At 39.4% G+C, this 17,067-nt stretch overlaps 1 protein-coding gene across 1 annotated transcript in view; it reads left to right on the top strand.

Annotated features, from left to right (window-relative positions):
* Window positions 1-438: 438 nt before the first annotated feature.
* AGY1 (Albino or Glassy Yellow 1) overlaps window positions 439-17,067 on the top strand; it is a 388,365-nt gene continuing 371,736 nt past the window's right edge. The window contains exons 1-2 of the mRNA XM_089424074.1: window positions 439-793; window positions 1,897-2,533. Of these exons, the coding sequence (XP_089280200.1) occupies window positions 2,036-2,533 (498 nt within the window). The 5' untranslated portion in view covers window positions 439-793; window positions 1,897-2,035. The remainder of the gene's footprint in view (window positions 794-1,896; window positions 2,534-17,067) is intronic.

Below are 17,067 nucleotides of genomic sequence, written 5' to 3'. Positions count from 1 at the left end.
CTCTTAACCACTAAACAGACTCAAGCTGTATATTATCGATTATATTTTAAAAAATTATTGTAATAAATCCTATATTACCTATTTTATATTTTATTTCTTTTAAAAGATCTTATATTACCTATTTTTATATTTTCCTAAAATAGTTTAATAAATCGTACCTCCATTCTTATATTTAAAAATAATATTTTAATAAATCATGTGTAATATAATATTTTAATAAATCTCATATTTGGTCAAATAAATGTATGGATTCACTACCACAATCACTCGCTTTGAAACTCGGCACTTTTTTATTTTTTAATAAAGAATTTATTGTTAATCGCTTTGAAGCTCCCAACATACTTTTTAATGATTTTACGAGAAAGTCTAATGTTCGTGTTATTACTTCCCCAGAATAAATAGTATAAAAGACCAAGTTCGTTTGCCACCTCAAATTTTCAATCCGCTAAATCTCTTTATCCTCTTCTCAACACATGCCATTCTCTAATGATTTCCCTGTCCGCATTCACCCCTGCTTTGTATCACCTACATGGATGCTACTGATCTCTGCCAATTTTTTTTACCGCCAGTAGACCTATCCCCAATTCAGAAGCTCACATTCTGTGAGCCTAAATTAAAATAACCAGTTTCTCCAATGAAGTTGGTACAGAAACGACTTCCCAAAATTACATAATTATATTATCTGTACAGTGTGTGTTGAGTTGTAGCACAGTTCAACCATCTTGGTGCTTATGCATGTTCTCATTCAAATATTACTCAGCCATTCTGCTCCCCGCTCCAGCTCTGCAATCTGGTCAGTAATTTATATTTTTTACTCAGTGTCTTCTGTTCACTGTCATTTTTGTTGTTGCATTTATGGCAGTTGGATAACTATGGCTTTTGTTGTCTGATTTAAAATCTGCACTGTAACTTTCGGAGATCCCCCACACAGATTTTTCTGAAAGATAATTGTTTTCATAGTTTTGGGTCAGATTTAGGCTTTCTGCTACAATTGAGAACACTTTCTGTATGGCATCATAAATTTGATTCTCTAATTGAATGTTACTCATTTATTTATTTTTAAACTTAAACTTGTTTTCGAGAATTGGACTTTAGGGTATTTGCACACTTCTCATGGGAAAGGTATTGAAGACACTTTGTATACAGCATCGCAGATTAGCTTCTTCAATTGTTGCTATTATTATTATTATAAAATTTGTTTTTAGTGGGAAGGAAGTACTTTAAGGAACATGTCCCAAGGGGCGACAAGGCAAGAGTGAACTTCCTTCAGTTTAGCTGTCAGGTCTGAGGGGCAACTATTCTACAAAATGGCCTAGTACTTGCACCTGCCATCATCCCTTTGAAATTCATGTTATATTTGTAGGGCAGACCATGCTGAGAATGGAACCTTGGCATATCACACTGTCAACTTCACCAGTGAATCGTTACCTGGTTGTGTTGAATCTATTTTTATTTTATATATATGTGTATGAATACATATAACCTAGTGGGCTAGCTTGAGTGGTTGAGTGCTTTGAGTTTCATGCAAGAGCTTTTAGGGTTGCTCCCTGAGTTGGCTGCCTCTGTTGCATGCATCACTCGGAGTCCCTGCAAGGACAGCCGCTGTACCCACTTCTCCCTTCTCTCTCTCTCAAAGATTTTAGGTTTTTTGGTTTTCATATTAGGTTTTCTTTTTCTTATATTTTCTTTTTAGCATCTAACCCAACACAGATTTCCTCTTGTTTAGTAGGCACAACTAAAATCATTTTGCTTACAACGTCAGAAACGTGTTTCTCTGAGCAAAGTTTGAATTTTTTTTGGTAGTTATTATTCCAAAGATGTGGGTTTTATCTTCATATATTTTTGCCTTTAAAGTTAATGGAGCCACTGACTGTTGAAATCACGTTGCTTGGGCAGTATATTTTATCAGAACAGTAGAAAATAAGAGGGGTATCCAAGACACCAGATTGTGGCAGTTGCTGGCGCAATTTTCATATGTTTAGCATCAGTATTTTATCGGTTTGGTAGCCATAAATTTTCTGTTTATAAAATAAGGATGGCAGTGCAGAAGATTGCAGGAGCCTTCCTAAGAGGTGAGGTAGGAGGCACACCCTGTTCCTCCCAGCAAATTATCATTCCTGGTGCTTCTTCTGGCCCTTGTTCAACTTCCACACTTGCATTCCTGTTGGGATCCTCTCCTCCATCTTTTCATCACTACGGCTTCCATTCTCATTTGCATTCACCAAGGGAATTTGGCAGCTCTCTATTAAGCAGAAAGGGCAGGCTATGGAGTTGGGAGGGTGAAACTGCCCCTTCTAGGGGCTACAGAGATGTAGGTGTTACTGCTGTGGCATCTTTTGGGGGCCTCCTTGGTGGTTTATTCAAAGGAAATGACACAGCTGAGGCGACTAGACAGCAGTATGCTGGAACTGTGGCTGCTGTGAATGCTTTGGAGGTGAAAATATCCCAATTATCTGATGACGAATTGAGAGCCAAAACTGCAGAGTTCAAAGAAAGACTGGTTCGTGGAGAGTCACTGGATTCACTTCTACCGGTGCGTGTATATTTCAGACTATTTATTTCTGTATAAAGAATTGTGATTTTGGGATTGAAAATGTAAAAACTGGGAAGCTCATGACCCTCAAGGTAGCAGCATCCTGAGTCAGCATGGTGTAGATAACCTATTTGTTTACAAGTGGCATCACGTTTAAGGGATTTGAACTTAGCACTACTGCATTCCACCTATTGACTATTCCCAAAGACAAACCTTTGGTCCATAGTATGACATGTGACAGCCTAAGTTAAAGGTTGACTTCTTCAATTTGATGAACTTTATACCCATGGCTAACAAATTGGAAGAATGGGTTGCCACTGACAACTCTGTTCTAAAATAGCATCATCATTTCCTCTATGGCTCTGTAATTGTGAAATTGAATATGCATTCATGATCAACTTTCTTTGATATTTTTCTAAATGCAATATCCACATCTGATATCATCCTGGAGCTGACATTACTTCAGCATTCATAAAACATCTATCCTATCTGTATTGCTGTATTTGAACGTGTCCAGAAAATTGTTCTGGTTATATACAATACCTGAAACACTCCTGATGGCAATTCAGCCATATGCACCTATGTCACAATGCTCAACAAAGTTTTGGTACTTCCCAAAAAATGTATGTGTAAGTATGCTATTCTATTTATTTTTAATTTTCACAATGATTGTTAAATTTTTACTGCTAAAAGTGTGCTGTGAATACCTGCTACAAATTCATTTTGGAAATCTTATTGTGTAATGCAAGTCCAGATTGGAGCACGCAATTGATTTTTCAGGTATTCATTAAGTGAATTATCAGGTTTTGGTTTATTGAGCAATGAATATCATATGAAAGAGAAAGACACACATGCTTGCTTCTGTGTACTAACTTAAGAAATGAAATGGAGATGTTGCTTATGTCCACTAGGCCTGTAGTTATAGGCTAATATGAACATTTTTCCATTGAAAGAAAACAATAAGTGCTGTATGTCATTTTTCACAATTTTGCAATTTTAGCTTTGCATTCTTAAATATTTCAACAGAACATGTTTCATGAGGTTTTCACAAATGTGGGTCTAGTAACTAGAGCACAGAAAATGGACTGGTATTTTTCCCTTGGGCTACAAACATGTCTACATTGTGACACAAAAATGCTTAGAAATCATCATTATGAATGTCTCTCTTTCAAAAGGAAACGTTAGCTAGAAGCACATTGCAAATATATTAATTTCCTAAGGATTGTGTTAAATAAAATGGAAACAAGTCAAGCTTGAGCTTGTGAAGCTGATACACACCATGATTTCGCCTTCCTAGGCGATCTGTAGGGATGCTTATTTTCAAATCAGAACAGAAATTTTCCCTTTTAGCAAAGTTGTTAAGGTGAAATTTGCATAAATAAGTTCCTTTAGTCTGTGCTATGAATTCCTTTTGTTCGTTTTAAATTTTTGACTGTATCAGTCTGAATACTTTAACATGATTCCAGAGGAAATCTGGAAGCAATTTATCATGCTCTGTATGGAGGTGCTACAACAAAATCTAGCACCCACAAAGGGTAAAGTCCCAATCACCAAGGTATTAGTTTTGTGCAACTCAGGAAGGCTACCCATTGTCACCACAGCTGCTCTTCCTGTCTATTTTGGTTGGCTCTTCACCAACTCAAGGAGGCCTTCCCTAAAAGGTAGATTTGCTAAGGCTTTAAAGTGGAGGCACAAGGTGATTTAATGAAGTGTTGGCCTTTAATAAAACAAGTGGTTTGTAATATAGGTGAAAAAGATGAATGTTATGAGAATAAAAAGGTGATGGAAACCTGAGACTAGTGCCCACCAAATCTTGGAGAAAATAGAGTTAAAGAGGTATGGATCTAAGAGGGGCAATGCATGCCACAAATCAGCCTTTGTTTGCTGAAAATTAATGCAGAAAATCATCCTTGGAGAGCTAGGGGTGCTACTCTAAAACAAAGCCATGAAGGTAATGTTATATTAGTTCAAGCAACAACCTAGTTTGTTAGATGCAAACTTCATATAACAACAATGAATATAAGAGGGATGAAATAATCACATTATATTATCCAAATGGTAGACACAACATTACAAGGTCTTCACGATTAGTTACAATGGTTTTGTACAAAATAAACACGTGAAAGAATTTCAAAAATAAAGCTTGACATAAGATAAATGAAATACCTCCAATCTTCCATTTGTGCTTGTTTCCGCAAAATCTAGTAGGCCTAGGAGAGGGATGCCCTACTAGGCTCATACTAAATTAAAAGACAACAATGGAGTAATGGCTCACTGTCACAACAACCAAAACCCCTTGCTCTTTATGACTTTTCACCTTCTCGGTATGTGGAAGGTCACCTAATAGGTATTTGAGGTTTGAGGTGTGAGGTGACACAAAGAGATCTACAATGGAAAGACACAATTTTAGGCCCAAGGCTCCAAGAGGAGGCAATACGCTTTCCTTAGAGAGACCAAATATAAGCAAACCAAGACCTAGGTCTTGATCAATGAATTGATATTTGGGGTGGTCAAAGGTCCAAGTGAGGAGAAGGGGCTTCAAATAATGATTTTCAATAAAAACAAGGCACATGAAACCCTCAAGAAGCCCCCAAGTTGAAGCTAAATCCAAAACTAGGGTTAGCTTATGGCTAGTAACTAGGGCAAAGAAATTTATGGATGAAATTAAAGTGAATGCCTACCAAAAGGAAGGATTTTATGGCAACCACTGTCCTTTTGGCATTTAAACTCTCCAACTTTGGAAATTCCTCTTCCCTAGAAATTTGCACCAAGCCCTAGCTTGGCCGCTTGGCCTTAGAGGGGCTGAATTAGAGAAAGAATAATTTATGGATAAGAAAAGTGTTTGAGCACCAACAAAATGGACTAGTCTTTTATTCCTTGGAAGTATAGAGTCTATGATTTGATAGATCAACCAACAAGTTTCTAGGGAGGCCGAAATCTTGATTCCTTAGCACCAAGACTCAAACAATTATCTATGCAGTGGATAATGGAATTTTCATGGGAGAGCTACCATAGGATCACCACTAGGATATTTATTCACATGTTATTCATGAGTAATGCATGCAATAGTGACATCTAGATAACATTCAATAAACTTTCAACAAATTAGGGCACAATGGCAAACCTTACATTCAACATATTCTAGAATTCATAAATTAGACATATAGAAAAATAGATATTCAACGGTCAACCATAGGTACACTTACAAGATAACATGCAAAGGGAATCCATTCATTTGATCCAAATAATAGTTCCAAAGATAAACAAATCAACTCCGAATGTCAAAATGCATTCATAGATCCAAATTCTCCATAACACAAGGAGGTCGAATTAGCTCAAGAGGCCGAATTCCACAACTTGTGACGATGATAAGTTACAATGAGAGGTTCCTCTATTTATATTAGGAATCTAAATGCCTAATTAGCCCCTTAAAATCATAAAATAATGCGTAAGAAACACTCTAAGTTAGAAGTTGACCTAGTAGCCTATGAAAAACATAATAACTCTCCATAGGTGTGAGCTGAAATAAGAGAGGGTGCTGACATCATGCAAGTGTAGGCCCTTCTAGGGCTAACATTGAGGGCAATGGGTGCCATAATGTGTGTAGAAGCTCTCTAAAATCAACCTCTAGGGGTTGGCCCCTAGATCTTTGACATGATCCATCTGTGGACCCCAATTTTGGTTTGGTGCACAAATAATGGTCTCATAGGTCTCCAAGTGGTTAAAATGCCCGTCTTTTCTCTAAAGTTGAGGGCTCTCAAGGCGCTGCTAGCCCTCCCATGTCTCAATGCATGAGACCATCCTCATTTGGGCCCATGGATTGGCTGCCATCCTATCTGATTAGTGCTAAGCCAACTGGGGGCATGCTAGTCCAGTTCCATCATCCCATAAAAGTCAACAATGTGGGGCAAAGTGCTGGAACACTATGGTGTTGGAGGTGCCCAAGGATGCAAATGATGCTCTATAACTGTTTGGAGTCCCATAGCTCTCAACAGCTCACTTGTGGGTGCCAATGTCCCTTTAGAGGACTTGGACCCCAGTTAATTGGTTAACAGACGACCATATTAGGTGCTCTCAACCCCCAAGGGGAAGTGACATGTTCTTGGTCCACTCTTCGATCGACAGGTGCCATGCGAACAATGATGGAACATAAGGGAAAAGACTTCATAGTCAAGTGCCATGATCAAGGGGATCGACCTGATGGGAATCCTCATCCTTGGTGTATAGATGCGAGGAGGGAGTGATCATGGATACATGAGTTACCAACTCGGCCTTTGTTTTTCCACCCTCTTATGCCTTTTACTTTTCTTGAATTTTCTTTGTATTACTGCTCATAGCTCAAGGAATGAGAGCTTGCTTTGTATGATGTATGACAATTATTCACCCCCTTGATGATGGGGTTGTTCATTGCCCATCAGGGGTTGGGACGTGCAAGGGTTCCTTTTTCTTATGATGATAGGGTAACATTGGCCCAGGAACTAGGTGATGGCCATAATGAGTGAGGTAGAGCTCATGCTTGGCTTTTGCCCATGTGCTAATTTGAATGTCCCAACCATCTTTTGCATTTTGATTTTGTTTTGCTTATGGCCATCATATGTTCTTTCTGTTTCTTTTAGTTGCATCAACCTCTCAAGGCAAATTTCCAGGCCGTAGCTAGGTATGAGGATGTGTGGTTGCCAAATCCCAATGAACTAGTGGTCAATTGAACCCGAAGAATGGAGGTGGAATAGGGGCTTGTAATGTAAGATGGAAAGTGGTATGGAATAGGGAGAGATGAGTCTACACTATCTCAATCATGGCTTCCCAAGTGTTCCCCCTCCTATACTCGTTGGGCCATTAGGGGAGGTCCTATTACTACTCAAACTAGCAGGGGTCCTAAGAGGGGATCCTATAGAGCAACTACTAGGTCAAGCGGCAACAATGGAGCAATAATCCACTGTCGCCTCAGCTAAAGCTCCTTGCTCTTTATAGATTTTCACTGATGGGAGGAGACCCAATATAAGAGGAATCACAAGGATGAATAGATCAATGATGGGGTGAGGAGTGATTCCTAAATCCTATTCTCAAGAGAGGCTCAGATAAATGGCTTACTTGCTTTAGAAGCAAGGTGATTGGCTCTCTAGGAAGGGCTGAGGGGATACTTAGGCCTAGGTTTGGGGAATATTCCTTGAGAAGAAGTATCCTAGACCTAAGAATCCTTAAGGAGAAGTGGCTTTTATGTAATCCTTGTAAAATTTGAGTTACAAAGTTGTGGGACCACAAAGAACCCAAGTGGACCCAAACTAGGTCAAGGGTGTGGGGTTGATCATCAATAGATGGGCTTGACCAGGTTTGGGAGGAGAATAGGATCAAAGGAATAATTTTCTTTTGGAGTTTAAATGCAATGATCCAAATGAAGACACTAACCCAAGGGAACCTAAGGAGAAGTACAGTCTTAGAGCTATGGCTTGCAATATCTTGGGATTCCACTGTTAGATTGAGCTCAAAATTGGAGGACCCCTTGGGAAGACCCCATCGCAGTTCTAGACCAAATTTCAAGGCTTTTTGATGGCTACAAATGATTTCGTGTGATGCCCTAGGAGGCCTTCTAGGGTCAGGCCTAGAATTGGAAGAGAAGAAGAAAAGAAGGGTTATTTTGACCACCAATGGGATGCGAGGATTAATGCCTTGCTTCTTGGGCTTAATGGAGTCAAGATACACCTAGATCAAGAATTTTCATATGCTAAGGAGCCCTAAATGACCTTTGCTAGCCTTTCCAAGTGCAACAACTAGATCATTAGGGATTTACACTTCAATTTGCAAAAGAGATGAATTTTCAAGGCTTGTTAACCTACTAGGGAGCCTCTAGGAACATTCATCCTCCCTCTCAATGAGCAACACATGTAATATATCAATTATTCCAAACTTAAGAAGAATTTCACATCATTTATAGCCTATACAAGAACAATGATAATAATCTCATGCATTATACAAGTAAGAAAGCAAAAATGTCATTAAATTTCACTTAAAAGAGAGAGAGAGAGAGCATATCCATTCATCAACTTTGCATAGAAAGAAGCTTCAAACACAATAGCAAAAATCCAATCACCATAGTCCATCAAGAAACTCCAAAAATTTTGTCCAAGAGAGCAAGTCCGAAAATCTCAAGAGATACTAATCCAATCCAAGTGATGATGAGAGGAATGAATGAGCTTCTCATTTATTTATACAATCCAATATGGGATTCAAATGGCCTAATTTTCCTAATTTAGCCCAACATAATAAAATAATGTACAATAGTGATATAACTTGGTGACAAGCCCACCAAGATAGGTCAAACTAGAAAGATAATTCTCTCAAGAGGGCAAAATAGTAAACATGATGAGTCGTTGGGCCATTGAGAAGACCTAGTGGAGTCCAAAGTGTGCCAAGTTGATATAACAGGCTCCAAACACAGTGTTCAAAGGGTTGGCCCCTTGATATCCAAGCAAGTCATATGTTGTGTCCCCAAGTGGGTGTGGGGGCACAATGACATCCTCATGGGTCTCCAAGTGGATCGATAATGCCTGTAAAGTTGTAAACCATCTGTAAGGGCTAGAATGATGACATAAGCCCTCCCTTTGTCTCCCATGGTGAGATACATCCATGGTGAGATACATCCCCATCTGGGCGCTGGAACATTTGCCAAATTTATGGTACAAGTGGAAGTCGATTGGGCGTGGTGATCCAGGTGCATCATCCTCATCCAAAAAGGTGGAACACGAGCAAACAATGAATGGTGCTGGGGGATCCATGAAGTGCTCTCTGCTATGGTGGAGGCCCATGGCTCTCAACGCTCACCCTACAAGTGCGAATGTGACCTTATAGGGGCTTGGACCCCGTATAGGGAGACCAAACCCCAAATGGAGACCCACCTACAATCTTGTATAAGATCCAATGCGTCCCCTCACCTTCCAGTACAACAAATCATTAGAGTAATCGAGTAAAAGAGCTTACAAACCTTGGAAAACAAGTGGACACTTCATAGTGGCATGCCCTTCCATGGTGGGCTTTGGCATGTACAGGTGCCTTCAAGCTCAATAAGGAGGTTAACCAAGGACCCTATTAGGTGGTTTTGACCTCTAAAGGGGGTGACATGTCCATGGTACATCCATCAAATGGTAGATGGCACATGATATAGTGATGGAATGGAGTGGGGCATGAAGGGGAAGCTTCAAGCCATATGCCATGGTACAAAGGTAGCTAAAATAAGGGAAGCCCTCACTTGGGTATATGGATGCAGGAGTTAGCAATCGTAGTACATGAGTTACCTCGACCTTTGTTTTTCCACCTTTCTTCATATGCCTTTTGCCTTTTATTGATTTTTCTTTTATAACAGCTTGGGGCTCTAGGGGATGAGAGCTTGATGTGTAGGATATAACAGTGGATACCCCCTTAAGGTGGGGTGGTTCATTGCCCACTAGTGGTTGGGACAATCACGGGTTCCTTAATGATGGAGGGGGATCATCTAGGGCCCATAGGAACCAAGGTGATGGCCAGAGATAAGTTGCAGAGCTCATGTTTGGCTTTTGCCCACACGTTAAAATTGTATGTCTCGACCATCTTTTGCATTTTGTGGTACATTTCCTATTGAGAATGGCCAAACTTCACTTTTTCTTTTCTTTTTAGCTGCATCAACCTTCGGGGCAATCGTTCTAGGCTTGACCCAAGGTGTGGACAAGGGGAGGGGGAAGCTAACCCCTTGTGGACCCAGTGGACAAATGTGGACCTAGATGGGAAAAATGATGAATGGGGTTGTAATGAGCAGAAGGGGTGTAATGTATATGGTATTAGGAAGCGGGACCATGCAACCAAAATCAAGGTTTTCCATGTAGTGCCATCCCTAAAGCTTAGTAGCCAATAAAGGAGACCCCACGAGACTAGGATACAAGGTTAACCATCAAATTGGGTAGAGGAGACAAGAGTACAAACCTAGTCCACTCTTTTCGCTAAATCCCCCCACTAATCCATGCCCAAAAGTGTCCATGATAAGTAAACAAAAATACCCAACTACACAATGAAAAGCCATACCTTGGGGGTTGGAAGGCCCACCTTCAAACATACAATCATAACAGATGAGCGAGGGACCACATGGCTGGCTCAGGTGGTGGAGAAAGGCACATCAAGCTATCTGGTGGCTGCAAGGGGTTACTGGCTGTCGACTAAGGACCATCTAGGAGAAAATATCCTCCTATGGATATCACCCACAAAGTAGTGGGTATACCCAACTACACAATGAAAAGCCATACCTTGGGGGTTGGAAGGCCCACCTTCAAACATACGATCATAACAAATGAGCGAGGGACCACATGGCTGGCTCAGGTGGTGGAGAAAGGCACATCAAGCTATCTGGTGGTTGCAAGGGGTTGCTGGCTGTCGACTGAGGACCATCTAGGAGAAAATATTCTCCTGTGGATATCACCCACAAAGTAGTGGGTAACAGGTTCCATTGGACTAGGATTGAAAATCAACCCCCAATTTAAACTGAGGGAACAAGATCGCGACCAAGACCCTTCTTTCTTCCAAGTCACCCCATAATCCATTTCAAATGCCCAAATATAAACAGGCATAAGCACTCGACGCAAAATGAATAAGGCACCTTTTGATCAGAAGCCCACCTTCCAACATATGCTCTAGCTAGACGAGCGAGGAAACATGTGATTGATGCCGATGATGGTGATACAAATGGCACATCATCATCGATTACTAGTGGGGCTGCTGGTTGGCCGACTGGAAGAGATGATGGGAATTTTTTTTTTATTCCATGGGGTCACCCACTTTGGGTGGGCAATGTTAATTTTTCTTAGGGCTATATTGTTCTTTGCTTTGATAATTGCATTTCTTCATTAACACATTAAGTTCACGCCATAACATCGTAACATTATTCAGATTTACAACATATGCAACTATATAGAAAGAACAATATCATCATCATCAATGCAGTTGAACATAAAGGAACAATAGAAGAAAAACATTCACACATAGAGACACCAGGATTGGTCGGAGACTAGGGAAAAACCCCTTAAAATTCTTCTTCTTATTAGATTGTCATTAAATCATTTAGCAAAAGAGAGTACAATGATCCATATCTTCATGTATGAAACTATACAACAAAAACAACTACACAATATCCATGAAATGAACCCAACAATGCTTATACTCAAAATCCTGATTGTGAAGTCTGTAATGAACTATCACTGTCTGCGGTCAATTGCCGAACACTACGGTCACTGAGCAAAATCTTTAGATAACTGAAATTCCATCATTTAGGTCTCGATCGCATGAAGGAGTCATGCATGCGACGGGAAGGCTTTTAGTCACTCTATGGAACCTACAAGCGAGTGATTGTAGTTTGCAACTGAACTTGTGAAACCCTAGGTGCCGGTTGCACGGATGGAGAGTTGTCTGTGCAATTGGAAGGCTTCAGTCGCATGGATGAGCTTCTGTGCGAGCTACTGTGGTCAAATTCTTCCTGTGCTATGTGAGCGACCGAGGCCCAAACACTAAAACTGAAATGCGAGCTTTGAACCCTGCAATTTCACCTCAAAGTGAACTCATTCCTACGCGGACCTGCCTCAAACCTGTGCGAGCAAAATCCATGAAAGAGAATAGAAGAATGTCTCATAATGATGTCCAAATGAGGTAGAAGTCACTTGTATTTATAGCCTTCCAAGGGTGTCCACTTTGCTTTAACGCCGACCTTATCAAATATGCACATGTGGGCTTTTCTTCATAAGTACACTTTCTCTTATTCGATTTGAGTGATCTTTAGGTTGATTTTGGTCCTCTCGAAAAGAGGAATTCAATGCAATCATCATATCCGTCAAATGAGCTGTCCAAAGTGGAATTTGACTGCAGTTGCATATTTTGGCACTCCCTCTCAACTAGGGAGAATTCCACCTGCATCATGTCAGTCATGAGTATTCTATCAACAAAACATATCCAATCTCAAGTATCCCATCATCACGTATCGTCACTGATCATCTCAATTCGTCTCTTACTAATTCTTGCTTATCTCTTGATTGTCCCTGCTCATATGCTGAACATTCTCGAATCTAAAAGAAGAAGAATTTTGACATCGGAGGGGAGCTCAATCTACCACTCTCTGTCCATCGGGCTACTACACAGAATCTTTGCCAATGGGCTACTACCCGGGAACATCGGCGGGGAGCAAAATCTACGACCCGTATCATCATTGGAGAGCATATCACCAGGGAGCACATCTCAACCTGGAACTATATCGGGGAGCATTTCTCAACCCGAAATCTCATGGGGGAGCTACTACTACGACCCCATATCAATCAATAGGTGATATGGGGTAGCTACTACTCAACCCATCCTATTGTCTACTGATCTTCCCAACAATGACCCTCAATAGTCATGTGGTAGAACACCTACATCATAATCAGCTTGGGTTGTATACCCCAAGTACACTCTCAACCCATTGGCCAGACGGGGAGTGATATTCCCCACAAACCTACTTGTGGGTACGATGGCAACTGGGGTATAATCTGCATTGTGCAAAGACCAAGAAAGGGTGAGCTACTACTCCAACCCTATGAGTAACAGATAAGGGAGCAACATCTACGACCCTATTGTACAAAGATCTCTCAACCCCAGGAGCCCTCCATCTCAAATCCTCACCCTGGGAGCTTAGACAAGGGGGAAGGGCTGGTTGAGTGTTCTCGATCAGCGGTGCTCTCATTAGATCAACAACATATCATTGTGCTCATAACTGGTAATCATCATGTCTCAATAACAATTGTCTCCTGTTCATATAGGTAATAGGACATCAAATCAAATATCATATTAGAACAAAAGTATACATATAAAAATGATACCATAGTCATCCTCCCTCTTAAGGAGGTGCCAACCACAAGCCGAAGCTTATTTCGTACAAGAACATTGTCTTAATGAAGGTGTCTCAGACTCAGCTACAAGCAGGATTTTTTGCCAATTAGATCCTACTCTTTGTGATTGTAGTGTATCTATGTCATACCCAGTACTTTTTCAAACCCAACTTTTTGGAGAGATGTACACAACATGGAAGAAGAGGACTGATTTACTTCTCAAGTATACATATAAAAAGGTTACCATAGTCATCCTCCCTCTTAAGGAGGTGCCAACCACAAGCCGAAGCTTGTCTCGTACAAGAACATTGTCTTAATGAAGGTGTCTCAGACTCCGCTACAAGCGGGATTTTTTGCCAATCAGATCCCACTCTTTGTGATCGCAATGTATCTATGTCATACCCAGTACTTTCTCAAACCCAACTTTTTGGAGAGATGTACACAACACCACTATCCAACATGTACTTTTTCAAACCCATCTTTTCGGAGAGATGTACACAACATGGCAGAAGAGGACTGATTTACTTCTCAAGTATACATATAAAAAGGATAACATAGTCATCCTCCCTCTTACTCACCCCTTGGTCGTGCTTAAAGCTACAAACCTCTCATACCATGCTAGATCTCATACTAAGGCAACACCCAAATGCGCTCATCAATAATAATCCCAAACATCATCAGTACATCCATGCAGTCACATATCGTAGAATGAATTGATCGTTCCATGCAAATATCTCGAAGTGTGCTTGGCGACAATTCAACATGTATGAAGCGGCTCAATGAATTCCCTCAGGTTCTATGCACATAATATATATATATATATATATATATATATATACGAACAAGTGTTCAAAACGAAACATCATTGCTTCAATTAACTGTCAGTTGCCTAGTTGAGTTCAATATCTCTTCACAACTACTTGAAATTCAATTAGTGTCCAAGGATTTGCATTTCCACTTTCCAACACTTTTTCAATAGCTTCGCAATATAGATTTTTCTTTTCCCAACTTCAGAAATCTATTCATCATGCCATGATTCATTACTTCAAGCTTCAAAAGCCATCTCCCTCTTACTTAGATCATCAGAGGCTTATTACTTGTCAATAGTAGCATTTCAAAACCAAAATCAAAATCATACCTTGGAACACTTCTGAAGTAGAGGTTTGGTTCAACACTTCGTCTTGGCTTCACCAGATAACTGTCAATGCGGACACATCAAGATCGAGGAGCTTGCTTCATGCAAAGCTTTCTGCAAACATAACACTTTACCAAACCAATATGTTAAGTCTTACATAAATCAATATTGTACAATCAAATCAACTTATCAAAGTTTAGATCCCAGATCAGAACTAATATCAAAATCATCAATATCACATTATTAGATTCAAGGCGACAGTAGAGCTCTGATCAAGTCATGACTTTATCTACTAGCATGCCAACAAGTTGTCATTTAATTATCAAACCAAGCTTCATCAAGTCATCTTCTTGATCATAATATAAGTCACTAGATGCAAATGCATATACCAAGGATAAGTCATGCAAGTTCCATCCATTTATTGTGAGGTTACTTCACATTGAATCATAATTGTCAATACCCATTGTGCTAAGAACAAGGAGGCCAATACAAAACCATTATCGAATACCAATATTAGTCACTAAAAGTCATTATGCCCATATAGCATTGTTATCAAGGCAAATCATTAGTCGTCAAATCAAATCATTAGTCATCAGGTCAAATCTCAAATTTGCTATCATAGTGAGATCTATAGTCCAAAACATATCTTAATCATCAAGTCAAAGTTCTAAGTCATTATCATGTCAAAACTCCAAACACTACTCATCTATATCAATCAGCCAAATCTAGTCAAACTATTGCAGCACAAATTTCAATGGTTAAATCATAATGACATATCTATATGCATATCCTGGTCACCTGCAAACACAAGTTCAGTCTACATATTCATATTATAGTAAACATTCAAACTTCACTGCTCATAAAACTTTCTGTTGTCTGCTTCATGTCTGTAGGACTAACATCCTTCAGGTGAACATCTGATTTCATGCACAAAACTTCATTTTTGTGTCTTGCAGGCATAACCGCATCCATAGGCCTTCTTCTGTGCGGTTGGGAGACTATAGTCACACCCTTGACCTTACTTCTCTGAAGCTTAGAGGCTACAGTTGCCCTTGTAAGCTTTGCTTCCGTGCGATTGAGGTTTAGAGTAAGGGAAAACTCTCTTCTTAGATCAGAACTTTGCTGCAGATCAACAATGTCAGATATTTGTCTATTCATGTCCATAAATATTATTTCAACAATAAAGAATCTTCTATACATATCATGCAAATGATAATAGGAGTAAGGATCTTATGGGAAGCTACTTTAGTCATCTTCATTCAAGCCATCAACCTATCTATAATGCATTAACAAATCTGTTAGATCATAGAGTCATACTATATCATATATTCATCATGGTCATATATGTTAGCATCAGCTAATCCACCATTACATCATGACATCAATATTTCATCAAGCGTTAGTGTTAAATAGCTAATAGGAGTACACTTCAAGCGACATTACTTCTTTGTCACATAACTCAATCCATTAAGTCAGGGCATTCAATTTTACCATATGCCATAATTACTAAACACATCAAAACATAACCATGGTCAACAAAAGATCCTGAATATCAATCTCATTGTTATACTTCTATCATCATGGCTACCGTGCTTTTCACAAACAATATCAATAGTGTCAAGTTATCATCTACTAAAATCAAGGTGCTAACCTTCTTTATGGGATCAAGATATTCAAAATGATAGGAGTTAGCCAAACATCAGATATACCAATATATAAGAAATCAATATTTCCAAGTAGCTTCATAGAATCAAGAAGTTCATCATGTATAAAAGGTAAATTACTTGTCTACTATCAACTGCACCATTTCATTATAAGAATCACGAATCCAAATCACTTTCATAAACATGAACCATTTGTGAAGGAGACATTCTCATCATACCTTAGGGCTTACCTTGCCATCCAATATAACATTGAAAGTATACCATGCATACCTTGTAGTATTCAAATACCTGTGCACCTTCTTATTTTACATAGGCAGCTTATAGCACTTTGTCACCTTTTCGTCAGGTGCCTCGTTTGCTAGTTCTTCTCTTCCTGCACTAGCCATGATCCTCAAGAAGGATCCACTTATCACAACTCATAAGGAGGTTAGAAACATCCAAATACTTAAATATACATGCAGGAAGTATAAGTAATGATCAAAACAATAATCAGATCAATAAGTCTAAACAAAAGTAAGGACATAAAGGAGCATCATAAATCGAAAAATATGTTGAAATTTCTAAGTCTACCCGTTAGAAATTTTATATGTATTCTTCTGGTTTATTTCTCCTACTTGTTAATTACAAACAAGTATTTAAACATATAAACATCGAAATAAAAACAATACAGTCTCAACCATCTACAGATCAACAACTGAAAGAAATAGCAAACACACAAGTGACATTGTAATTTTTGGACAACTCGTCCCCGGAAAAAATCAACTTGGGAAAACCGATGCAGCAATTTCGAGGGTTTATTTATTAGGCAGTCTTTCCTTGAGTACAACTAGGTGCCAAACTGGCTCACCCGACAGAGAAAAATAAACG

Source organism: Pinus tabuliformis, chromosome 4_2 (genome assembly GCF_031772625.1).
Source record: "Pinus tabuliformis cultivar Carrire ecotype Pingquan chromosome 4_2, CPIR1, whole genome shotgun sequence".
NCBI classification, from domain to species: domain Eukaryota; kingdom Viridiplantae; phylum Streptophyta; class Pinopsida; order Pinales; family Pinaceae; genus Pinus; species Pinus tabuliformis.
This window is presented reverse-complemented; position numbering and strand designations above follow the sequence as displayed.